Source organism: Chenopodium quinoa, unplaced genomic scaffold (assembly GCF_001683475.1).
Source record: "Chenopodium quinoa cultivar QQ74 unplaced genomic scaffold, ASM168347v1, whole genome shotgun sequence".
Lineage (NCBI taxonomy): Eukaryota > Viridiplantae > Streptophyta > Magnoliopsida > Caryophyllales > Amaranthaceae > Chenopodium > Chenopodium quinoa.
In genome coordinates, this window is record NW_018742907.1 from 476,250 (window position 1) to 502,187 (window position 25,938).

General features: G+C 35.4%; 7 protein-coding genes across 9 annotated transcripts; 6 read left to right on the plus strand and 1 right to left on the minus strand.

Moving 5' to 3' along the window:
- The first annotated feature begins 608 nt into the window (after positions 1–608).
- On the plus strand, positions 609–3,246 carry LOC110727511 (UDP-glycosyltransferase 74G1-like). The gene is made up of 2 exons (XM_021907070.1): positions 609–1,663; positions 2,399–3,246. Exons 1-2 carry the CDS (start codon positions 986–988, stop codon positions 3,119–3,121), a joined length of 1,401 nt encoding a protein of 466 aa, XP_021762762.1. The 5' UTR covers positions 609–985; the 3' UTR covers positions 3,122–3,246.
- A 1,086-nt stretch (positions 3,247–4,332) lies between these two features.
- On the plus strand, positions 4,333–7,122 carry LOC110727515 (pollen-specific leucine-rich repeat extensin-like protein 1). The gene is made up of 6 exons (XM_021907076.1): positions 4,333–5,150; positions 5,246–5,284; positions 6,354–6,404; positions 6,482–6,560; positions 6,638–6,703; positions 6,784–7,122. Exons 3-6 carry the CDS (start codon positions 6,383–6,385, stop codon positions 6,965–6,967), a joined length of 351 nt encoding a protein of 116 aa, XP_021762768.1. The 5' UTR covers positions 4,333–5,150; positions 5,246–5,284; positions 6,354–6,382; the 3' UTR covers positions 6,968–7,122.
- LOC110727440 (histone H1-like) lies at positions 6,976–8,667 on the plus strand. Its single transcript, XM_021906999.1, has 5 exons — positions 6,976–7,183; positions 7,344–7,445; positions 7,723–7,905; positions 7,999–8,152; positions 8,382–8,667. The coding sequence occupies exons 1-5, from the start codon at positions 6,976–6,978 to the stop codon at positions 8,665–8,667; spliced, it is 933 nt and encodes a 310-aa protein (XP_021762691.1).
- A 496-nt stretch (positions 8,668–9,163) lies between these two features.
- Positions 9,164–11,695, plus strand: LOC110727512. Of its 3 annotated transcripts, XR_002512553.1 has the most exons (8): positions 9,164–9,251; positions 9,438–9,597; positions 9,691–10,030; positions 10,129–10,200; positions 10,352–10,408; positions 10,516–10,584; positions 10,681–11,175; positions 11,406–11,695. XR_002512553.1 is itself a non-coding variant. In XM_021907071.1 (7 exons), exons 2-7 carry the CDS (start codon positions 9,502–9,504, stop codon positions 10,827–10,829), a joined length of 783 nt encoding a protein of 260 aa, XP_021762763.1. In that variant the 5' UTR covers positions 9,164–9,251; positions 9,438–9,501; the 3' UTR covers positions 10,830–11,240. The 3 variants fall into 3 exon arrangements, 2 of the variants coding, with proteins under 2 accessions (XP_021762763.1, XP_021762765.1); XM_021907071.1 differs by lacking the exon at positions 11,406–11,695 and having other exon boundaries at positions 10,681–11,240; XM_021907073.1 differs by lacking the exons at positions 10,516–10,584; positions 11,406–11,695 and having other exon boundaries at positions 10,681–11,238.
- LOC110727514 lies at positions 11,544–12,779 on the plus strand. The gene is made up of 4 exons (XM_021907075.1): positions 11,544–11,709; positions 11,791–11,950; positions 12,063–12,416; positions 12,541–12,779. The coding sequence occupies exons 1-3, from the start codon at positions 11,558–11,560 to the stop codon at positions 12,216–12,218; spliced, it is 468 nt and encodes a 155-aa protein (XP_021762767.1). The 5' UTR covers positions 11,544–11,557; the 3' UTR covers positions 12,219–12,416; positions 12,541–12,779.
- Positions 12,780–19,674: 6,895 nt separating this feature from the next.
- LOC110727441 (protein FAR1-RELATED SEQUENCE 5-like) lies at positions 19,675–25,395 on the minus strand. The gene is made up of 8 exons (XM_021907000.1): positions 25,356–25,395; positions 25,098–25,172; positions 22,076–23,183; positions 20,947–21,949; positions 20,784–20,873; positions 20,625–20,696; positions 20,464–20,529; positions 19,675–20,373 (listed from the first exon to the last, which is right to left on the minus strand). The coding sequence occupies exons 1-8, from the start codon at positions 25,393–25,395 to the stop codon at positions 19,849–19,851; spliced, it is 2,979 nt and encodes a 992-aa protein (XP_021762692.1). The 3' UTR covers positions 19,675–19,848.
- On the plus strand, positions 23,569–25,815 carry LOC110727513 (UDP-glycosyltransferase 74E2-like). Its single transcript, XM_021907074.1, has 2 exons — positions 23,569–24,468; positions 25,032–25,815. Exons 1-2 carry the CDS (start codon positions 24,457–24,459, stop codon positions 25,749–25,751), a joined length of 732 nt encoding a protein of 243 aa, XP_021762766.1. The 5' UTR covers positions 23,569–24,456; the 3' UTR covers positions 25,752–25,815.
- Positions 25,816–25,938: the final 123 nt, after the last annotated feature.

The following is a 25,938-nucleotide window of genomic DNA, read 5'->3' on the forward strand; positions in this document are numbered from 1 at the left end:
TAAAATGGATAGTTGGAATGAGAATTGACAATTGTATACCCTAATTGAACAAGTGTAAATTAATCAACAGATTAACCAAGGAACAAGTCAATTAATTGCAAGACCTAATCAGATAACCAGATTAAAATTTACTGTATTAGTTTTGAAAAATATATTTTCGCATGATTAAAAAGTGTGTTATGCATCTCTATTTATGCAGTTTTAATTTAATAATAAGTTAGCTTAAGAGTTTCACACTTTACAGTATAAACTATACCATGAGAAGTAAAGAACGTTGATGAATTTGTGGCTTTTCTAGGTGGATGTTAGTAGGTCATATCTATATTATTAAAGCAAAGACGCCAAGCCATAAACTGTACTCTTTACAAATGTAATTGCAATTATGTTTTTGGTTGATAAAGAATAATATTACTTGTGAAGGCATTTTACAATTGCCGATCCACACCCTACATCATTAACATCTTTAGTTAAAAGATAAAGAAAACCCCTACGTACTCTAAAATGCTTTTAGTGAGGTTTAATCCCACGATATTACCGTATTGAGATGCTAACTTTTTCACTAGATAAAACCTTATTTTGTAATCAAACGAATATGCGAATAGTGAAAAATAATCTTGCCATTGACACGGGAGATAATACATTATACAACCGTAGTGGGGGCCGTGGGCTCAATAAAACACAGCAACATACTCAGTATTTAGCCAATGCATGCTAAATGTGACAAACAATTTACCTCAAAAAGTCAAACTACACCAACATAAAACTCAAAAATAAATACGTGGCTTAATTTAGAACACAATTAATCGTGTGGTTCACTAGTATATACAAAAAGTTACACTGTCCTAAGCTTGTACGCAAATAACTCCAAACATTTGTTACAAAAATCATTCACTCTTCCTTTACTGGCTCTTCCATTAGTTTCATAATTTCATCAAAAATCACTCCAAAAAAAAAAATCATCTTCAACTTCAAAAACACCAAAAATATGAAGAATGCTAACCAAGCCCAAAAGGCCCACATTCATGTTCTTGTACTTCCATACCCAAGCCAAGGCCGGATCAACCCAATGCTCCAATTCTCCAAAAGGTTGGCCCATAAAGGCATCAAGCCCACCTTAAGCCCAACTCTTTGCTTCTCCAAAATGATGGACACGACCGCCATCACAACCCATTATGGCTCACCAATCAATGTACGGCCCATTTCCGATGGGTATGACGACGGTGGGTTTATACAGGCTGGGTCCATTACAGCCTACTTGGATAGTTTCAAAACCATTGGCCCAAAAACTCTGGCCCAACTCATTGAGAAGCTAGCTGAGGAAGGTGATCCAGTTAAGGCGATTATATATGACGGGCTTTTACCTTGGGCCTTGGATGTGGCTAAGCAGTTTGGGCTTGGTAAGGTATTGTTTTTTCCTGAGTCTTGTTCAGTGAGCAGTGTATACTACCATGTACATTGTGGGCTGATCAAGGTCCCTCTTATGGGCCCAAGCCCAACGACGGTCTTGATTCCCGGGGTGCCGGAGCTCCAGCCATCGGAAGCTCCGTCGTTCGTTGCGAACGGGTCACACCCGGAGTGGTTAGCTTGGGTGTTGAGGCAGTTTTCTGATCTTGATAGAGTGGATTGGGTGTTGTGTAGTATTTTCTATGACATGGAAAAAGAGGTACGTCCAACCTATACAAAATACAATAATGTAACTTTGTATGTGGTCTATTAATGTGACCCCCTACATTGGCTACATATCAAAATAATTGATTACTTGATAGTTACATGTTTGTCCTACAACCTAAAATTAAATTCTTCTTTCACCATTTCTTACTTTTGACGTTATCACCCACTACACTTTAATTTATTACATAGTAATACAAAGTACTCGTATATAATTATGTTAGGTTTCACTAGATTTGTCTCACTATATATTTTCAATTACACGATTAAAGATAAAAGGACCAAAGGTGTGCGTTGTAAAATATGTCAAGTTAAAATGAAACAGCTAAGAAGATAAAGAAATCAGTCAAGTAACAGTAGCGATAAATAAAGAAAGTGAAGTATTAAAATGTGCCTATTCAAAATTGAGTTTATAAATAAGCAGGTGAAAATGAGTAACAAACTAACTATGTATAGTGAAAGTGAAGTACTAAACCTAGATAAGGACATAAGGTACGACATGAATTTTGATGGCCCACTACTAAAAATATGGACCTAGTACTTAAGTGCATGTAATAGTGTATGTATTGTAAATTTGTATATCACACTCCCTTCTAATTTGTACTAGAGTGTATGTATGTATTGAACAAACTAGTAGTTATAATGTCTTGCAATACACTTTTTAATGGTATTAGAGTGTATGTATGTATTGACAGCTAACACTTATGGCTTTGACTTATTATTTGTGAAGGTTGTTGATTGGATGGCCAAAATGTGCAACATACGCACCATAGGACCAACAATTCCATCATACTATCTTGACAAACGAGTAGAAGATGACAAAGACTACAGCTTCCAACGCTTCAAGCCAATCACAACCTTATGCAAGAACTGGTTAGACTCCAAGCCAAAAAACTCCGTCGTTTACATGTCCTTCGGAAGCTTGGCTAAGTTATCCGAACAACAATTCGAAGAGCTAGCATGTGGTTTAAGAAACACCCACCAAAGTTTCTTATGGGTTGTAAGAGAGCTAGAGCAAGCAAAACTACCAAAGGAGTTTATAAACGAAACCTCGGAACAAGGCCTAGTTGTGGGATGGACTTCACAACTAGAGGTCCTGTCACACAAGGCGATAGGGTGTTTTGTGACGCATTGTGGGTTTAACTCGATCCTTGAAGCGTTGTCCCTTGGAGTACCGGTGGTGGGTGTACCGCAGTGTTTTGATCAAGGGACTAATGCCAAGTTTGTGGAGGATGTTTGGAGAGTTGGTGTAAGAGCTAAGGTAGATGAAAAGGGGGTTGTGAAAAGAGAGGTATTAGAGGAATGTATAAGGGAAGTTATGGAAGGTGAGAAAAAGGAAGAGTTAAGGAAGAATGCTGATAAATGGAATAGGTTGGCTAAAGAAGCGATGAGTGAAGGTGGAAGTTCTTATAAAAATATTGATGAGTTTATGGCATTTTTAGGTAAATGTTAGCACCTTAAATTTATGTTTATTGTGTTAATTAAAGATGTTGCATACATTTGATAGTGGTATGGTCATGGACAACATTATATGGTGTTGATTGCAAAATTTTCAAATTATAAATACCACTTCCATGAGTTCTGTGATACCTTTAGAAGCATATGTAGACAATATAGTACTATTACAATACCAAATGATACATAAAAAAATACTATTAAGAATTGCTTCTAAATTTATGTTATGATAAACATTGGTAAATGTCTAACTGTGATTCGCTGTAAATCTCGCCCTTATTTTAGACAATAAACTAAATGGGAAATGGGGATCGAATAATTCTTCTCACTTCTTTCTTCAATATCCTAAAATTTCTCGATGAAACAACTGGTTTCATATTTTGTGTAAAATGGAGATTTGAAAAATGACTCATTTTACCTCACACTCGTAACCGATACAGCTATGCGCGATTAAGATTTCATGCATCAACGTTGAAAAACTCTTATACTTCATCAAATGATTCAATACAAGCATCAAGTGACCAAAGTTTGGCCTATGACATGCATGGTAATTAATTTCTACTCCATAGTTCTTTGGATATTATTTTGTGTTTTCATACGAAGCTTAAGTATCTAATAAAGTAACAACTACGGTTGTCATTTCATGAGTTCTAAACATATTGGAAAATTTTCGACATAATTCAATTCTCTCTATTTTTTTTTAATCATGTTGAGCTTCTGGTTCTTCTAAACAAAGCTAAATGGTTTTTGCAATTCATATAAATTCAAGTAAACTGAATCCAATGAATAGAAGACAACCTCATAAGTTTTTTCTACAATAATAAAGCCGGTAGACATAGGTTATTTTGAAGCATACTGCGTGGCTATGACCCAATCAAATAATACAGTTTTCTTCGAGGAATTCTCTACCTATAATAATTTGAGTCATGAATGACTCTAATAACACGAGTTGGTATTAAATTATACTTTAGATAGTATTATCATGATACCAAAATACTAGTTCAATAGTACCAACGAATGCTAAAATGTTTTGTTGGTATTGATATAATTCCTTGTTGATATTTAGATGATACCATCTTGGCACAATTTAATACCAACGCCGTGCTATTAGAGTCATTAATGACTCAAATTATTTGAGACAGAGAATCCTCGTTTTCTTCCATGATAGTATAATTGGTCAATTCCTCCCTATAAATACACTTCAGTCACCAACCTTTTATAAAGTCCCAAACAACATTTGTACATTTATATTTCCCAAAACACTAAAACAAATCCATCATTTGTACCACCTCCGATTAAATTCTAAACTCCGATAACAACCATCATGGAGGACACAAATAAACCCCATAAAGTCCATGTTCTTGTGCTACCATATCCGGCCCAAGGCCACATTAACCCAATGCTTCAATTCTCGAAACGTTTGGCCTCCAAAGGCATCAAGCCCACATTAGTCCCAACCATCTACATTTCCAAATCCATGTCAACCACCACCATCACTACGGCCCAAAATGGCCAAACAATACAAGTACAACCTATTTCCGATGGCTACGACGATGGTGGTATAACCAAGCTAAGACTACCGCGGCCTACTTGGATAGCCTTCGGACCAACAGTTCAAAATCGTTGGCCCAACTTATTAAGAAGTTAAATGAGGAAGGGGACCCAGTTAAGGCAATTATATTAATTGTTTATGGCTAGACTCTAGTTTAGCCATTTATCCCTACACCCCCCCTAAACGACGCCGTACCACTACCCCCACACATTCCAATAACTTCCCTCTAAAACTGCCAGTAACTTCCCACTACCCCACCCATATATATATATAATTAAAAAAAAAAACTTTTCAAATAATCACATTTTTCTTTCTTATCCTCTTTCTCCAATTTCTCACTCAACCTCCATTTTCTCTCTCTACTCCATTTTCGTACATGCAATTAGCAAGTAAAATTGTCTAAAATGTCCGACATAAGAGACGAAATTGCACAATCTCGACAAATTTCAACAACAACAAACCAAAAATCTAATGAGTAAGTATGTTTTACATGTTTAGTGTAAAATTAATTGAAAATTGCGAAACAAAACCCTAATTTTTTGGTATTTTTTCTTTTTGATGATGCTTCAGGAAAAAAATTCAAAATACTGGAGTTCCAGAACAATCAAAGTAAGTATTACTATTTTTTTTGGAATTATAAGCATAAATTTATTTAAATTTGCTCATATTTAAACAAGTTATTGTTTAATTTCAAAATAAACATAATTTTCCTCTATTTCTGAGACGATAATAAAAATTTAAACAAGTTACTGTTAATATTGGAATGTATGCATAATTTTGATTAAATGATCAACCAAAAAAAATATAAAGTATAGTATTGTGAAATATAATGAACAAATACAAAACAGTATATGTTCAAATTGGATTGTGTGCATATATGTGTGCATATATATGTATACATATGTTCAAATTTGTATATTATGTGTACAACATGCAATTTATGTTTGTTTCTAAATTGTTCATTTCTAAATTTATGTGTATACATTTACTGACATATTAATTGTTCATTTCTAAATTCCATTTTGTACAAATAGAAAACATATACTTTATTCATCTGTGTAGTAAAATGAACATTTACAAAACACTATATTGTCAAAATTCATATTATGTTATATATATCCATATTTGTGTATACAAATGTTCATTGCTACAACTATATTGATCATTTATATGAACTATTCTGTACATTTGTCTAACATAGAAACATCATGTCAATTTTTATGATTTACAATATTAATTTACATTGTAGTGATGTACCATTTAAAGTGATACACTTGATGCAATTTGACAATGGAATGTTCAATCCTTATCCTATAATTCATGAGAGAAAAGAATGTTCTTAAATAGACAACAAATTGGATAGAAATGAAGTTATAAAAAAGTGGGAACCCTATTTATTAGGAGACAACCTACATTCCAAGTAAGTTGATATACTTACAAATATTCATATATGTAATATTTAATGTACAATCATTTACTTCAATACTTAATCTCATAATTGAAATAATTTGTAAAATTTTAGTGAACCAAAAAAGTTGAAAGTGAAATTTATAATGTCAAGATCAAGGCCAGAGAAAAATCAATCAATAAGGTATAAATACTTAATAAAAATTCAATAATTAATTTTTATACAACTACATAATCATACTTTTATGTATTAACATTCGAAAAATTTCAGTGAACAAGAGAAGGAAACTTCAAAAATAGATGATGCATCAACAAATCAAGGGTATATTCTACCTCAATGTGTTTAATGTTCATTTATTTCTTAGTTGTCATACATAATCTAATGATTTGCATTCTCAGAAAAAAAAACAACTGAAGAGGAAGCAAAAACTGATCACCTACAACAAGAAAAGGCTGGATCAGAATTAGTGAATACAGGGTATTTGATTCCCATAATGTTCATTTTCATATTACTTAATAAACATTTTTAATTATTTGAAATTAATTGATTTTCAGAAATCAATCACCTAAGAAAGACAGAAGAGAGGTTGAACAACTACAACCAAAAAAGGATGCAGCAGGGTATTTTCAGAAATCAACTAATGTTCATTTTCATATTAGTTGATAAACATTTTTAATCATTTTCAATTTTTAATTTTCAGAAATCAATCAACTGAAGATGAGCCTCCAAAAGAGGCTACAACAAAGGATCAGCCTACACAACAAGTGAAGGCTATAGCAGAGGATGAGCCTCCAGCAGAGGAAGAGCCTCCAAAAGAGGATGAGCCTCCAGCAGCAGTTGAAGAAACACATTCATACATAATGCAAAAGTATGAACATATATAACTTATTAAATGTTTCTATTCCACATTTACAATATTATTGATCATAAATTATCTGTTGCCAGGAAAAAATTAAAAGTGTCAACTCAAGGAATACTAAAAAAACTGACAAAAAACTGGAAAACTGCTCCTGTTAGCAAGGTCATTGCTGCTAAAAAGGCCCCTGCTACAACTGTTGATACTGCTGGAAAAGTCCTCTGCTGCAGAAAAATCCCATGCAGCAAGTTCTGCAAATGCACAACAGAAGGCCCCTGCTGAAATTAAAAAAATCCTATTAGGTAATGTACATAATTGTTAAATTAAATATTAAATTTTTTTAATCAATAAAACTTATACTGAAAATGTTCATTTACCAATTTGTAAATGATCTAAATGTATAGGTAGTGAAGAAATTGAGATTGAGGATGAAACAGAAGAAGAATTGGAAAGACAAAGACAAGAAGAATTGCAAAGGGATGAGGAGTTGACAAGAATATTGAGAGGTATAAAACCTGTTGAAGAGTTAAATTTGTCTCAAAAGAGTGAAGAATCTTCACAAAATTCAAAGCAACCAAGAAGGAAAATGGTTGCAAGGAAAAATCAAAAGAAAAAAGAATTGGAAGAAAATCAGAAAAAATAGGAAGATGAATAATCACCAGCAAGAAGAACAAGAAGTAAATCACGAGGTAAATAAAATGTACAATTTCTAATATAACAATGATCATATTAAATAAAATATTACAACTATATTAATATTTATATAACAATGTTTATTTGCAGATGTTAAGTTGCCTGGCATATCAGCTATAGCAACAGCTGCTACAGCAATTGCTGAAAACCTACCAGCAGCAACAACACCCAAAAAGCCTGGGCGTCCAAGGGCTGCAACTGCAGTTGCAGAGAAACCTGCTGAGAAAACAGGGCGTACAAGGGCTGCAGTTATTGAGAAAGCAGGCCAAAAAGGTAAAAGAACATATCTAAAACAATAAATGTTCAATTACAATCTTACACTTTTAAAATGTTTATTTTACTTAATGTAATTGATCAAATAATTAGGTGGTCAGAAAAGACCTGCTGCATCAGCTAAAGGTCCTGCAAAAAAAAGAAAAGTCATAGATCAAGTGCCTTATGATGAACCATCAGAGGATGAAGAACAAGAAGAAGTCCCTGCAACAAGTTCTGCTCCTGCAGAAAAGAAAATTCTTAAAAAGTAGAACAAAAAGGTAATGTACATATTAATAAAGTTAAATGTTCAAATACAAACTAGCAATTTACACTTTCATATATATATGTTCATTTTACATATTATAATTGATCAAATGTTTAGGTGGCCAGAAGAGGCCTTCTGCATCAGCTAAAGGCCCTTTGAAGAAAACAAAAATCATTGAAGAACAATCAAAGGAGGAAAATGAAGAAGATGATAAAAGTAATACTGATAGTGGATCAGACAGTGAGGATCCAGCTTTTGATGCTGAAAAAGAAGAAGATGAAGAAAGTGAGGAGGTGGAAGTAGTTCAAGAAAAGAAAACAACATTGAAAAAACCAAAAGCTGAAGAAAAAAGAATGGTTTTGTATGAGAGGGAACCAATAAAAAAGATTGTGAAGAGGAAAACTGAATTTTCAGTGGCTAAAAAAAAGAAGAGGAGGAAGAAAAGAATGAAGAGGAAGTTGGAAGTTCGACAAGAGGAGGCCATGTCAAATTCATGCATTGGGTTAAGAAAATGAGTGATACACAGAAGAAATTAGTGCATAAAATAGGACTGGGGCCGTTGTTGGATATAGAACTTCCTCAGCTTGACAAACAATTCAGCCATTGGGTTTTAGATAGCTTTGAAGTCAGTAGTTGTAGTTTTGAGCTGCCTAAAGGTGAGAAAATTGAAATTGAGGTGGAGGATGTGAGAATTGTATATGGTTTGCCAATGGGAGACATTCCCATTGTTGAAGCCAAATCAGACAGAGCAAGTGAAGATTTTGGTGTATTTATAAAAAATTGGAGGTCAAAATGGCAAGGCAAAACACCATCTGTAAACCAAATTATTGCTCAATATACAAGTGATAAATTCAAAAACCAAAGGCCAGCAGAAGAAGATTTTCTCACCAACTTTTTGGTAGTTGCTGTGAATTGTTTGATGAAGTGTATTTCAAACAACCAATGCCATTTCAAGTTTCTGTTTTCTATGATGGACAAAGAAAAAATAAAAAACTTGAATTGGTGTCAGTACGTGTTTGACTCTCTCATCAGTTGCCATGTGACATGGAGAAAGAGTGGAGGAAAAGGATTCTACAATGGACCACTGCAATTTCTGATGGTAAGTTTACAACACACAATAGTAAATTATAAAATGTTCATTTTAGTAACAATGAATGTTCATTAACAAAATGTTAAATATCGATTTCGTCTAAAATTTTAATCTTTTATATTAATTTTTCATTTGTATTATATTATATGTTCATTTATAGTAATGGGTTTTGGTGCTGCTGTTCTACTTTGACAGAGTTCAAAGATTGAACAAAATACAACCAAGAACAATTCCAATAATTTCTTGTTGGAAAAGGGATATGTCACTTGAAAGGATAAAAACAGAAAATGATTTGAACTATGGATATGGAAAAGTCCTTCCAAGAATAGAAGAAAAGCCTGAAGACAATCCTAAGGTACAAAATGATCATTTATAAATTATGAAATGTTCAATATCAAAACACATAATGTCTTATATGATTTTTTTTTATATGTTTTATAAATGACAGGTCTTTATGAATGAATTTGCATCAATGGTACAAGAAGTTGGTGCATCTTTGGCAAGAATTTCTACCAAATTGGTTAAGGCAAAAGAGCTCTTCCCTGGGAATCAGTTGGTCAAGAAGGTAGATGAAGTGTTGGGAAAGATGGCAAGAGAACCATCAATTCTCAGCCAAGATGAAGAAATATTTGGATCAGAGGATTTTTTGAATGCCATAGCTCAAATTGAGAAGGAATTGATGGAGGCAAGTGAAGCAGAAAAAAAGAAAATAGGAAATGAGAAGGAATATGATATAAGGAAGGCATTCAGTTTGGGTTGCAACTTAACTCCCCCAACTCCAACAACTGGTAAATATGCTTAATTAAAAACTGTCATTAATTTGAATATCCTTACTTAAAGAGTATAATATAATTAAAGAATTAAAATTTAATTTATTTGAACACAGAAGCACAGATTAATGTTGCAGCCACAACTTCAACAACAACTGATGCAAATGTTTCTTCTAAGCCAGAAGAGGGTAAAGCTTTAATATCTATGTACAATTATGAAAAGTATAATGTTCATTTATAAAATAATAAGTTTGTTTAGTCTAAATATTCAAAAAAGTATATGTTCAGAATAACAAATGTTCATTTACATTAACAATTTCATATATTTTAAATCAACAGAAAGAGTTGGAGGTTCAAATTCTGAAGAACCACAAGATGGGGGAAATTCAAAAAAAGGTAAAAAGTTCACTTATATAGTATTAAATGAACATTTGTGATTGTAAAATATTTTTCTTTAATGATACTAAGTCTATATATGTGTGAATGCAAATTAATACAAAAAGCATTAAACAAAGGTGAAGGTTCAAAATCTGAAGCATTAGAAGAAAATGTTGAAGGAAATTCAAAGAGTGGTACAATGTTCACATATTACAAATAAATGATCAAATTATTAAGTATAATGTTCATTTCTAGTTATATTAAATTTTTTTCATGTATTTTGTTTGCAGCATCTGATTCAAAAGTTGGTGATCCCAAGACACCAACTGAAAATAGGGAAGCTGCTGGAGATATTTCTACAATCTTGAAATCTCCAGCATGTTCAAGTATGGAAGATATCCTTGATAAATCAAACAAGAAAGGAGGAAGCATGGGGTAAACATGGAAGACCTATCTTGTTAGAAAATATATAATTTTGAATGGACATGTAGAATAAATTTGGTTATAACGTGTAATTATTTTGGACAGTTTTTGTTTATGAAGTTAGTAATGGATATGTACTATAAAATCAGAAGGGAATATTTTGCTTTAGGGTAGGAATGCACAATTTAAGATATGTAAATTATGTATTTTAATTTAAATGTCTTAGTAATATTTTAAGTGTTTATTGTTCAAAAAAGGAGAATAATGTTTTTTTTATATTAATTACTCTTCATTACTAACCATGATTAATATTTCAGAGAAGACAAGAAGAAACAGATATATGCTTCAAATGTGAAGGAAAGGTAAATGATTATTCCACATATACATGTTCTTTTTCATTAAACTGAATAATCATTTATACTATATTTATATTCAGTGAGACAAAAAAGGATTCAAAAGAAATTGAAACAGAGAAGATTCAAATTTCCAAAAACACAACAGGACAAAGATAAATGGTCTTTACATGTGTATAGATTTATAATGTTCATTATCAATATACTAAATGATCATTCATAATTCAATATTTATTCAGTGACAGAGAGAAGACTTTGGAAAGAAAAAAATCAAGAGAAGCTGAGAAGGCAAAAACTGAGATTGCAAAGGAAAAAGAGATAAGGTATTACTATTTGTTCTTTATATAAATTATTTGTTCATTATTAAAAAAATTCATATTTGTATTAATATATGGTCACATTAACTAGGCCACAAAGGGAAATCCCAAATGTTCCTCTTGCTTTCCGATCTCCATACATGGTCAAGTACAAGGATTTGTTCAAAGATGAAGACACAATGAACAAACTTGTAACAGACTATGCTTATAGTGGAAAAGATCAAAGGTATACATCACTTACTTCATTAAAACTTTAACATTATGTTTGTTGTAAACTCATAAAATTTAAAAAATTGATATTTTGCAGTGAGCTACTATACTATGATGGAGTGAATTCGATCAATAGGGAAGAGATGAAAACTCTTGAAGGGGATACATTAGTAGTTAACAATGTGATCGATTCATGGGCAGTACTTCTGAATCAAAAAAGGTCAAAGAACAAGTTATACTTTTCAACATTTCCACATGTAAGTCTTTATTGAAATTACACATGTATACATTGGTGTACTAAAATGATCAATTCACTTATACTAGATGATCATTATGAATATTAAAATGATCCTTGTGCATTATTTGCAGCAAATTATGTATGCAAATACAGTGTGTCCTGAAGGATCATCAATGGAGCTTAGAATTGCATACTTCAAAGAAAGAATAAAAAATGAATTGAGGTTATACAAAATCAAGAGTGCAGTTGGATATCAACAGGTATTAATGAACAATATGGAATTATAATATGTTCATTTACATTAATGTGTATATATAATAATATTGTGTACTATGTACAGATTTTTTTTTCCAGTGGCCATATATGCACATTTCTATCTTCTATGCATTGATCATATCAATGAGAAAATGCATATAATTGACAACAGAAAACTGCCAAAACATTAAACAATTGCAACAAAGTATGAAAACCAACCCCAATTGGTGGTAAGTATATTGTTTAATAGATATATAAATGATCAATTTGTTTATACAAAATGATCAATATTGAAAATTAAAATGATCAATATTAATATGATCCTTTGAATTTTTTTTTCTGTATATGTTGCAGTTAAAAGGATATGCAGAATATTTGAAAGGGTTGGGGTATGAAGATGCAGATTCTATTGAGAAATATAAGGTGGTTTTGCAAAAAATGAAGTGGAGGAGCAACGAAGATTACACCAACTGTGGAGTTTACATTATGAAACATATGGAAACTTTCACTGCAGATCCCAATGAAGAATGGGTTTGTGACCTAAAACCAAACAATGTAAGTAAATTTCAACAAAACAAAAAAATATACTTCATGATCACTTTATAATACATAATGATCATTTATATCCCATTTGTTTAGGGTAAAATTACCCATGACAAATGAACCAATCCGGACCTGCCACGTGTCCACCACGTGGGCCAATCAGCGTCCGCCACTTGTCACCCTAAGAGGTCCAACATGGACTAATCAGGTCACATCATGTGGCCCATTATCCGCCAACCTGGAAAACGGCCATCGCAGGCCCAATTCCCGAGGCAAGCCCAATCAGTCCTAGGTTTTCCCAGAAAACCTAGTATTAGGCACGTACTTCGAGGCTATATAAACATGTCATTAGCCTCCATAAACAAGGGAATCATCTCACCAAAAGAAGTCTAAACACATTGATCACTCCTCCCCTAGAGGAACCAGATCTCCCACCTTTACTTTCCGCATTTATTACTCCTCAAACAAGTACTAACTTGACCGTTGGAGGCGGAGCTCCCACCACAAGGAGTCTCCGTTGTTTTGCAGGTACAGGCGCAAGGATACCAGTCCCGGAATTGTAACTCTCCCGCAGGACATCAAAAAACCCCGAAACATTTTGGCGCCGTCTGTGGGGAGAGTACTTTTGAGATGGTATCACAGTCTGTACCGATTCTAAGTGAGAAGCGTCCCATGGACGACCCCCTGGTCCAGTCAGACCAGGATACCGACGAAGAATATGAAGTCGAGACTCACACGGCCTCTGACGGGTTCCTCAGAGCTCGACGCACCCGTCCCATCGAAAAGAAGGAACGGGGAGACTGCCTGGATGAATCTAGTAAACCAGTCGGCCCGCCGCCTAATCATCAACAGGCGGCCGAGGGATTTGCCCCTATCACCAGGAATGAACTCATGACCCTCATGAGTAGTTTCAAGGGGGAGATCCAAGACTTGATCAACCAAAGGGCGTTTGTTCCTGCAAAGGAACAGTCGGCCAAATCAAACCACTCCCAGTTGAAGTTACATGCGCCTAGCATGACACTCACTGGGTACAACCGGCAAAATACCTGCTTCTCTGCATTCGGCCAAGCAGTCAAGTATTGCAAGCGTCGGATGACCGACTGTCCAGAATTGGTGTTGCCAAATCATTATTATGATTTTGATATATATATATATATATATATATATATATATATATATATATATATATATATATATATATATATATATATATATATGAATGGCACGTATATGTTGCTGGAAAACATTGCATCAATTTGCATGCACACTTATACACGTGCAATATACATACAAATGACATGCATATCACTTGCATAAGCTTGTATGAGTCGTCCCCCACTTTTTTTTTTTTTTTAAAAAAAAGGGGGGGGGGTTTAATATGCCGAATGGCTCGGAGTTCCGAGCATTATTGACAAAGCATTATTTGCTTTGCATGAACATGCCATGTACACTAATTTGTTAATGACCTGGCAACACATGGCTACTTCCATACCAAGTTATTGACAACTAGCTTAAAGCATAAAATGGCCAGCTGGAGTATGACTATTTTTGTGAGTTATTCTTTACAGGGCACTACTTACATTCATAAGCATAAGGCGCTAAGCATTTGGCTCCTCGCTGTTGAAATCTTGCAAACAAGGTCTTAATGGCTCCTACTTCAAAACAAACAAGGTTTATCAAGAGAAGCAACCGTCCTTTTATGAACCACTTTACCTAAGTATACATTATACAATATAGTATATACCATACAAATATCAAGCGGTATATAATACAAAGATACCATCCATGCTTGAAGCGGTTGTTAAGAAGCTGAGCATTGGAGCCCTTGCTAGAGTAGGCGACACCTAAGTTTTCCCTCAAGAAAGCAAACGGCAGCCGGCCTAGTACCAGCCACGAAGCCGGCACAAGCATTTTAAAAATAGGCAACCAAATGCCGAGTTCGAGGCAATAAATTTTCAACTCCATGAAAACAGAGCACTCTTCGAATTTTGTTAAATAAAGCATAACAAGCAAGTCAGCCGGCCATCTCTACGCAACATTAGTTAGCTCTTGATAAAACATCCGGCACTCTCAGCATTTGAGAGCAGGCGGCATTATAGAGTTAGTCGGCATTCGGTCAGCCAAACAGCCGGTGCTCGTCGAGGGTAGCCTTGAAAACCCGGCTATATGTATTTAAAGCAAGAACGCCGTGAGTAATTACACAATCACAAGTGCTCCTCAAGATTACAGCCGGCCATACCCAAAAAACCATTGTGCTCGGTTTACTTGAGGTTCAAAAACTGCCCCGGCATGCGAGCATCTATGATCTTTGCTATCGTGATAAGACCAGCCGGCTCTATATGATGTTTTATCATGGTACAGTCGCATGGTTTTGGCTCAAAATTATGGTACCAAGTATACTTGATGCAAATGAGTGTAGAAGAAACCGAGCCACTGTCCACTTGAGTGTAGAAGCGACTTAGCGTTCAAGCTTGATCATGCGGCACCTAGTGTCCAAGCAAAAGGAAATACCGCCTCTGACCACGCTAAGGTAAAGTAGGCGGCAACCAAGTAATCAAGAAGCTATGGGTGCTATGCTCTCCTTTGATATCAGTGACACTGGGTACAAATCAGAGCAAATCATTAAAACAGCCGGCTTAGTATCAAATGACAATCAACGAGACCAGCCGGCTATTTTCAGCTAGGCGCCTAATCTTGGATCGTTGAACCATTGAAATCGTTCACAATACAAATCCACCTAGCAGCCGACAGTATCAAGTGGGAACAGCCGGTCTTATCTTGCGGCGGGCTCCATGTGCAAAGCTCAAACCCCAACAGCAAGCAACTCTAAGAGCCGAGTCGAATAAGTTCGTGTGAATGTACAAAGCAGGCGGCTAGGCGGCTGTATGTATGGGAAGCAAGGGCGTGAGTGTGTTATGCATGGCTGAATAAGCAAGAATAGGCGCCACACATGGCCATCACAAGCCCGGCTACTCGGCAATTAAAACAGCCAGCACTTGTTGAATGACCATCTGCTAACGTTCTTGCCAATTATTAGCAGCTGGAATTGGCACAAGAGCATTCGGTCTGCCATCTCTAAAACAATAAACCGGCATCGAAGTATCGTAGCTCAAGCTAGCAGGCGGCACTTGCAACCAAAGCAGCCAGCCATGTTAAAAGAGGCGGCACATGAAACGCAACATAACAGCCGGCGGTGAGAACATAGTCCAAAGGCCATCGTCTACAGTCGTTTCAACAGAGCCATATGGTGCATGCTTGCGTAGACAGGCTTGCGTATTGAGGCCTAGCTACAATGCCAAGTCGGTTGGGTGAGTGGGAGATGCTTGCCACCCATGGACGCCCAACACTTTCTTGTGAGAGTAATACCTATCCTTGATCAGCCAATTACAAAACATTCTTCCATCATGGATACGAGTACATGCTAAGTTCATGCTAAGCTATCCATTCGTCCAATTATCATGCTAAGTTCAATTATCATGCTAAGTCCAACTGGCATTATCAGCCGGCAATGAGTGGCCGGATGCCCAGCAAAATCAATCAATATCTAATAGCTCGAGCTTGAGTAGCCAGCAATTCGACATTGGGCATTGATGAAAACACCTTCCTCGGCCCTCGCCAATAAGCTAGCAGGCGGAAGCTCAACACAAGCCGACCTTTGGTGATAGCAGCCGGCATAGGTTTGTGATTGTAATCATAGCAAGCGTTATCATCATCATCATCATCTTGGTTTTTAAGGTGAATGTCTTGGATGCCTTGCCAAATTAAAGCAAGCGACATACCGAATAGGGGCTTGCTTTATCATTATGATAATCATTATTATGATTATTTAAAAAAAAAAAAAGAAAAAAAGAAAAAAAGAGAGGAAAATATATATATATATATATATATATATATATATATATATATATATATATATATATATATATATAAAGGGAGGGAGCCGCCTAACAACATCATTATTCTCATTCTCATGCATGAGAATAAAACAAAAGCATAAGATCCCCTCAAAAAATATTGCCTAAGTCTATCAAGCAAGAGAGGCGGCATGAATAGTAGTCGCCCCCCTATACGACGAAGTCTCGTAGCTATGAAAGCAGTCAACCCTCATTAATTTCACTAAGGGGCTAAAGACCGGCGGCAAATGTGTGGGCCGAGCAGCGAGGTCGCAAACCACATTAAAACAAGTTTATCACGACCACCTGTCCCCATTTGAAGAAAGTAGAGTCATCAATCCTCCATGGAAGGGAGCTAAGTGATCTATCTACTCTAACACTTGACATTATTTCAATACTTGATACTAATTCAGAGGGGCATGCCGCCTGTACCTTTACAGTCGGCTACTCTCCATTGAGTATTTCACTCTATGATCAGAGGGGCATGCCGCAATACCTCTATAGTCAGCTACTCTCTTCTTTGATTATTTTACTCTATCACCAGAGGGGCATGCCGTCTAGACATACAATCGGCTACTCTCCATAGAAGATGACCGACTGGTTCCAAAATAAACGGCCACCCTCCTATACTTAGCTAAAAAAATGATCAGGGTCTGGCCGACCCTGTGCCTAAACAGGCGGCTACCCTCCTCTTACTTAGCACCTACGTTCACCAAGAACTATCCAAGGCCACAAGCCAAATGATCAGTCCAGGCGCCAAGCCAACTGATCCAATCTTTAAACTAATACGCCCTGTCCCAACATCATAGCAGGCGTCCGACGGCATCCCTCCGGATGAAATTCGTCGCAGAGAGCAGCTCCCTTTTGGGTGGAACATTGCTCTATAAACTAATTACACGGCACCTATACGACTGTCCCTAAGGGAAACCACGTAGCCGTTTTTGAGACAAGGATAACTCTATCACTAACCAAACCAGTGGTAGCAGTTGACATCTGAGTCGGATGACCCCCTGTATTACTTGGGATAAATGCAGGGGGTACCTCTTGAGTTAATAGCCAACAAACATTGGCGAATCAAAAGGTTCGGCCGGCCTCCGCCGCCTGGTACCTTTACTACTCAAGCAGGAGTGACGGCGACTGAGTAACACCAAAGTCAACTCATAGGCACTCCCTCAAACTTGGTATGGAACCTAAAAGGTTTGAGTAGACCGCCTGTTTTTTGGCAAACAGGGGCACTCAAACCCCTATTCCTACTAGGTAACCACTCCTTGGGTTAATAGCCAACAAACATTGGCGAATCAAGGGGATCAGCCGGCCTCCGCTGCCTGGTACCTCTACTACTCCAGCTAGAGTGTGACGGAGACTAAGTAACTCCTATGTTAACTTATAGCCACTCTCTCAAACTTAGTATGGAGCCTAAAAGGTATGAGTCGCCCACCTGTTTTTAGCAAACAGGGGCTCTCAACCACTACTCCTACTAGGTTAACAACCTTTGAGTTAATATCCAAGAAAAACTTGGCGAATCAAGGGGACTATCCGGCCCCTGCCGCCTGGTTTCCCTACCACTCAAACAAAATAGGCAGTGATTGACTAACCGCAAGGTTAACCAGTCGCCCTCCTTAGTACGGAACCTAAAAGGTATGAGGAGTCCGCCTGTTTTTTTGGTAAACAGAGGTACTCGACCACTATTCTTACTAGGTTGGCTATACTTAAAGCTGTCGTCTGTAACCCAACAGGCGTAGCTACTTTGGTTGGACGTCCTGTCTGACGCCTGCTTCTATGCAGCCACCAAAGCAGACGACCAGCCATCCCCCAACGAAATAAACTAAGTACCAAACTTAGTATATTAAATCAAAAGAGGCCAACGGCCGAATAATGCTAAACGCTTACCCCTTGTGCAATAGTTGACAGTCCACCTGATCAGGGGCTATCTGCATAGTAGGGCAAAGAATCGGCATCTGTCTAGTTCGGCGGCAATCATTATTATGATTGATTAACTTTGAAAATGTCATACCGCCCAAGGTATCAAAATTTTCTAAGTTAATCAAGTCCATCTCCCATTAGAACTAGACAAGATGCCGACCTAGCAAAGCTTCGAGGGTCTAACTTTCGAAAGAAGCAATCCCTCCTGGAAAGAGAAATAACTCCTTCCGAGGGGTAAATGTTTAGGGTAAAATTACCCATGACAAATGAACCAATCCGGACCTGCCACGTGTCCACCACGTGGGCCAATCAGCGTCCGCCACTTGTCACCCTAAGAGGTCCAACATGGACTAATCAGGTCACATCATGTGGCCCATTATCCGCCAACCTGGAAAACGGCCATCGCAGGCCCAATTCCCGAGGCAAGCCCAATCAGTCCTAGGTTTTCCCAGAAAACCTAGTATTAGGCACGTACTTCGAGGCTATATAAACATGTCATTAGCCTCCATAAACAAGGGAATCATCTCACCAAAAGAAGTCTAAACACATTGATCACTCCTCCCCTAGAGGAACCAGATCTCCCACCTTTACTTTCCGCATTTATTACTCCTCAAACAAGTACTAACTTGACCGTTGGAGGCGGAGCTCCCACCACAAGGAGTCTCCGTTGTTTTGCAGGTACAGGCGCAAGGATACCAGTCCCGGAATTGTAACTCTCCCGCAGGACATCAAAAAACCCCGAAACACCATTAATGTTCATGTTTATAATAAATTATTTTCTTGGAACAGGTGAACCAAATCAGAAAGCTTAGAGTACAATACACTGCTGAACTAATGCTGAATGAAGGAAACAGGCAGTCACAGAACAATAGAAGAGCAGCAAGAAGATTTGCACAAGCTTAATACAATATGTTCATATATAGACATATATATGATCATACTTGCTTTCAGTATTTGTATGGACATAAGTTTTTGTTGTTGTTCAAGTAAAGACAAAATTTATTATCTTTTTAATATTTACAAATAGTAAAGTGTTACATTATAATTGCCAGTTTTAAATCATCTAACATAATTATTCCAATTTAATAATGGTTCTTACTATTTAAAATAGTATATGATCACTTCCAAAAGAAAAAATAATCATTTATAGAACATTTAAGAATAGTTTGAAAAAAAAAAGATTCAAATTACTTAATAAATCAAAATATAAAAAACTTAAAGCACTTGAATCTCTATAAAGTTGAGATAACTAAAAACGTTGATAGTTAAACACCAAAACATAATTGGATATTGATTTACTCTCTTATTTACCATTTGTAGCCAATCTCTTAGCCACACTAGTATCAAAAAACGCTAATAACCTATCATATTTGGTTGAAATCTGTGGAGAACCTCCTTGAGTACTTCTTGAAACAGTAGGAGATCCTTGAACATTCATTGAAACACTAGGAGAAAGTAGAACATTCCTTGAAACACTAGGAGAAACTTGCACATTCCTTGAATTTCCTTGAGTACTTCTTGGAACATTAGGAACATCATGCACATTTCTTGAAATACTAGAATCAACTTGAACATTCCGAAAACAGCCTTGAGTACTTCTTGGAACATTAGAAGGAGCTTGAACTTTCTTCGGAACACTAGAACGAACTTGAACATTTCTTGGAGCTTTTGGAGGATTTTGAACAATGCTAGAAACTTTAGAAGGAGCTTGAGCATTGATTTGAGCATGCACAACTGTGGGAAATTGTACATTTCTTGGTTTCTTTGGTGGCAATTGAGAACTTGTTGGAAAATTATCAACATCATGAGCAATTGCAGCTGTTTTACCCTAATGATCAAAATTAAAATAATTAATGATCAAATTCAAAATTCATAATGACCTTATACAAAATTAAAAGGTAGATGATTAATATTTCACCTTAACAATAGAAGATATGTCTGGATCAACAGTAACGTTTGATTGCATAGAGCTATATCCATATTCCTATAATAAAATGAAAATTATAAAAACATTATAATCACAACTTAAACTACTAAAATGAACAACTACAATTACATACATAATCATTTACATAATACCTGTTCAAAGTCATTTGAAACACTATCATCTGAAGGGATATCTTCTACAATGGCAGTCTTTTTATTACAAACCTTGAAAAAAAAATTAAAAGTAAAAATGTTTAATATTCTAAAGAGTTTGATAAAAACAGATAAAAAAAAAAGAAAATAAGTTTTTACCTGAGCACTTGGATCTTCAATCACAATTAACTCATTAGGATCAGCCAAAGAATTAGCATAAGATATAGGACACCCATTCTCGTCCAATTCCTAAGGCAAAACAAAAATGTTCAATTCTTGAACATAAATGATCAATAACAAAAACATAAATGTGCATTATTACCTGAACTGCTGCTTGACCTTTAGATCTTTTATAAGGAGTGTATACTGACTTTTTCTTCAACCACTGACCCCTGGCTTTGTTATAAGCCTTCTCTAAATTACTCTTAGGCCTATAATTCCTCTCTCCAATAGGTCTTGATTTTGCCGGATTCTTAACTTCATGATCAACAATTTCAATACCTTCAACCGGTTCATTAAAATCAATAGTACCAGTAACACTCTCAATATTTTCTTTTAAAAGATTGAAATAACATTCAACCTCTGCTCTAGCATTCAAAGAGTGTTGACAACTTGTTACCAACTTAACAAATTTCCTTAGTGTTTGTGTCCTCCAAACACTTGTAGATACTACATTGGTTTTCATTGTAGGTTCATCAAGGCCATGACTACACATAGCAGCCTTAGTCCACCTCTTACATATATAGTCATCTGGAATCTTATGAACACAATTCATATGATAAATTCGAAGAGCATGACAACAAAGCAAACCCATTTCACTAAACAACATGCATGTACAACATATTGTATGTGTTTCTTTATTAAAAACAACCTCGTGCTTGATCATATCTTTCCCAGGTCTCCACAAATGATAATAATATTCAGGAAAATTCACACCAACATCCTTATGATCACAAGCAGTACCCTTAATGAACTCTTCCTCAAAAAGCACATAAGCTTGAATAATATACAATGATCTAGCATGAACAAGAATCCCAATGTATGCAAAGGCCAAATGACGATTACCTCTGATTGTATTATAATCTCTCCCTTTTTCTTTGCTTCTCCACTCTTGAACCACATCGTGAAACACTTGATAGAAATCACATAGACCTTGTGTCTTGTTAAGCCTTTGAGAAACTGATTTGTTAGTTGTCTCACTACGTTGAGATGAAAGCACACCTCCTGACCAAAATTTCTTTGAAAAAGCTGGACACCACATCTCTTTGATTTTATACAAATCATTCAACCAATCAACATTTGCACAGTCATATTTCAACAACATTCTGTAAATGAAACATGATCATTAAGCATAACAGTTATGATCATTATAAATAAACATTTATAAAAAACTAAATGTTCATTTCTATAAAAATTATTTAAGAAGCTAAACAAGTATAAAGCAGAAGTACCTTTTCCAATAATGCTCAAATTCTGGTGGATTTTCACAATACTTCAGTAAATAACCAAACAAATCAGTGAAACCATCCAAAGCTCTCAACGCCCCAATGTGTTTCTTAGAATTTTGTTCAATATGCCACACACATAATCTATGATGAACACCTTTGGGGAAAATATTTCTTATCCCAGCTGCAATTGCTTGAGCTTGATCAGTCATAATAGTAATAGGGCTTCTCCTTCCCATAGAAGTTAGAAAAGTATCAAATAACCACTCAAATGATTCTGTTCTTTCATTAAGTATAAATCCCATGCCAAACATCACGTTATTTGCATGATGATTCATACCCACAAATGGAGCACAAATCATACCATATTTGTTAGTCCTATAAGTAGTATAAAAAACTAACAAATCACCAAAGTAATGATAATCTCTCATCATCCTTCCATCTCTCCAAAAGAAATTAACCAATGCACCATTTTCATCTTGTTCAAAATCATAATAGAAATTTGCTTCATCAATTTGTCTCTTAGCAAAAAATTTGATTAGTTGATTGCTGTCACCTCCCCCAAGTTTAGCTGTCTTTTCAACAGAAATAGCATTATAAGCATCAGGAGCTGTAAAACAAAGGTTAGGAGACCCTCCAACCTCCTTTTTCAAAGCTCTCAAAGAATCAGAAACTTTAACTCCACTCAATCTAAGTGTAGAAATGAAATTAATATGTTCCTTAGAAATATCCCTTTGAGACCTTATTAAATGTCTCTTGTCAACAGGAATCATTTCATGATTATGAACCATCTCATGTCTTGTACATGTATATACACCTGAACGGTCAATACTAAACTGCACAAAAGCTAAGCAACCAGTCCTTATGTTAAGTCTCTCATACAGCCTATTATTCCTGCACTTATCATCTTTAAAACCCTCATTTGTACAAACAAATATTTTCATAGAGAATGAACCATCTCTTCGCCTCTTACTTTTTCCAATTCTAATTCCAAAGCCCTTTCTAAATGCATATTCATTAAACATTTCATAAGCCACATCTTCAGAAGGAAATTGTTTCCCATAAAATTCAGAACTAGCTGCTTCCTCAAATAAAATAGCATTCTTTTTTTCCACTGCAATATTAAAATGTAACAAATGAACACAAATAATAGCAATAATGTACAATAACCACATGTAAACTGTTAATGATCATTTATCATTACATAAATGAACATATATCAAAATGATAATAAAACATATAAATGAACATTTATGATTACATAGATAAATGTAAATTACAGTAATTACACCTATGTTAACGTAAATGTACATATAATCTAACATACATGAGCATTAATTAAATGTCAAATTTTATAAAACTATAGACAATCATTAAAATGCAGAAAACTGGAAAAAACATCTATCGAATAACAACATTACAAAGAAAAACAATAAAATCACAACAATACATCACAAACTATAAATTAAAATAATCATAAATAAAAATGAAATCAAATATTATAATCGACCATAATTTTGATTTTAATTCATACAATAAGCAAAACTACAAAACCAAAAATTATAATTGAGCATTATATAAACTATAGTTCATACAATTATCAAATTATGAAATCAAAATCGAACTATTACATGCGAAAACAGAGCATAATCAAAATCGAATGATTGAGGGAAAAATTACTCACATTGTTGCGAAAACGAGTCGACTAAACCAACTCTAGCAGGAAAAATAGAATCACAATCACGATCAAAAGCAATTAAGCTAGAATCACAGTCACGATCAAACACAATTGAGCTAGAAATTTCCATGGAAGAAGAGAGAGAAAAATTGGGGGGAAAATAAAAAATGCAGGAGAGAGAAAATGAAATAAGTAAAAAAAGAGAGAAATAAAATAGAAATTAGGTTAAAAAAATCATTATATAGTTGCTTGAATAGAAAGTTAACAAAAATGAAAAAAGATGAAGAAAAAAAAATAGCAGAATGATTATTTATGGCTTGAATATAAAATGACGTAGTAGCATGGGGGTGTAGGAGAAGCTAGCTACCCTAGAGTCGAGGCAAAAATTTGTACAATTATATATGATGGGTTCTTACCTTGGGCTTTGGATGTGGCCAAGCAACTTGGGCTTATTGGGGTGGTGTTTTTTACTCAGTCTTGTGCAGTAAATAGTATTTACTATCGTGTTCAACGTGGCCTGATCCAGCTCCCGCTTTCGGACCCTGACTCGACTACCATCTCGGTTCCTAGGGCTCCGGAGCTCCACCCGTGGGAGGCTCCGTCGTTTGTGCAAAGTTATGGGTCGTACCCGTTTTGGTTTGATGTGGTTTTAGGACAATTCTCAAATATTGATCAAGTAGATTGGGTGTTGTGCAATATTTTCTATGAGATGGAGAAAGAGGTACGTAACCTATATACGAAGTGTTTGGTCCACACCTTTTTTATTGCACTTATTGATTGCACTTAGAGTACTTATTTGCTACTTATTTAATATCTAGTTAGAAACAAATTTTAGAATATACTTTGTTATAATACTATTTTCTACCGTCCTCAAAAATATGCTCTATTTTTTTATAAAAAAAATAAAATAATATATGTGGTTTTATTATCTTACTTTACTCAAAAAAAAAATGTGAATTTAGATATAATATCATTTTGTTGCAATTAATAAAAAGCGGAGGTAGTACTTTAAGTTTATTTTCGGTAACATAGATTATGCACTGCTGTATAAAAGACTTTCAACATATCCTATATTTGTACAATATTAAGGAAAGATATATTATCTAACACCCTCTATAGTCTAAACATGGCTTAATTAACTCCTCGTTGAAAACTTGAACATCGACCATTTATTCGACTTTCCTCTACCCAATTTAGATCATGAAACTATGCATGTTTATTTAATGTTTATATGGTTATATTAATCGTCATTTAACACATGCTTTAATTTGATTCATTTTTTAGGGAGTTGATTGGATGGCTAAGATGTGGAAAGTAGGAACAATAGGACCAACAGTTCCATCATATTACCTTGACAAAAGACTAGAACATGACGCAGATTACGGTCTTCAACTTCTGAAACCAAATACCCTATGCAAGAACTGGCTAGATTCGAAACCAAAAAACTCCGTCATCTACGTATCCTTTGGTAGCGCGGCAAAGTTATCCGAAGAACAATTCGAAGAATTAGCACAAGGTTTAAAAAACAGCCACCTAAATTTCTTGTGGGTGGTAAGAGAGGCAGAACAAGAAAAACTTCCTAAGGGTTTTATAGACGAAATTTCTAACCAAGGTCTTGTGGTGGGATGGGCCTCTCAGTTAGAGGCATTATCACACGAGGCGATAGGGTGTTTGGTGACACATTGTGGGTTTAACTCGATACTTGAAGCATTCTCCCTCGGAGTGCCTGTAGTGGGGATGCCTCAGTGGACGGACCAAGGGACTAACGCGAAGTTTGTAGAAGAGGTATGGAAAGTTGGTGTAAGAGTTAAGGTAGACGAGAATGGGATTGTGCAAAGAACGCAAATAGAGGAATGCATTAGGGATGTTATGGAAGGTGAGAAAAGTGAAGAGATTAAGAAGAATGTGGCTAAGTGGATGAAGTTGGCTAAAGTGGCAGTTGATGAAGGTGGAAGTTCGGATAAGAATATTGATGAGTTTGTGGCTTATTTAGCCGGATATTAGAAGCTGATATAATGAAATACTACACTTTTGTTCATTTGTGGCTTATCTAGCTTAATTTATAATTTCATGCTTCCTATGTTACAACTCATCTATTTATATAATTTTTACTACATTTTAACTCTCACAATTACACTCAATTTTCATGTTATCCATGAAGTACAATGATGAATAAGAAAATTATTATCTT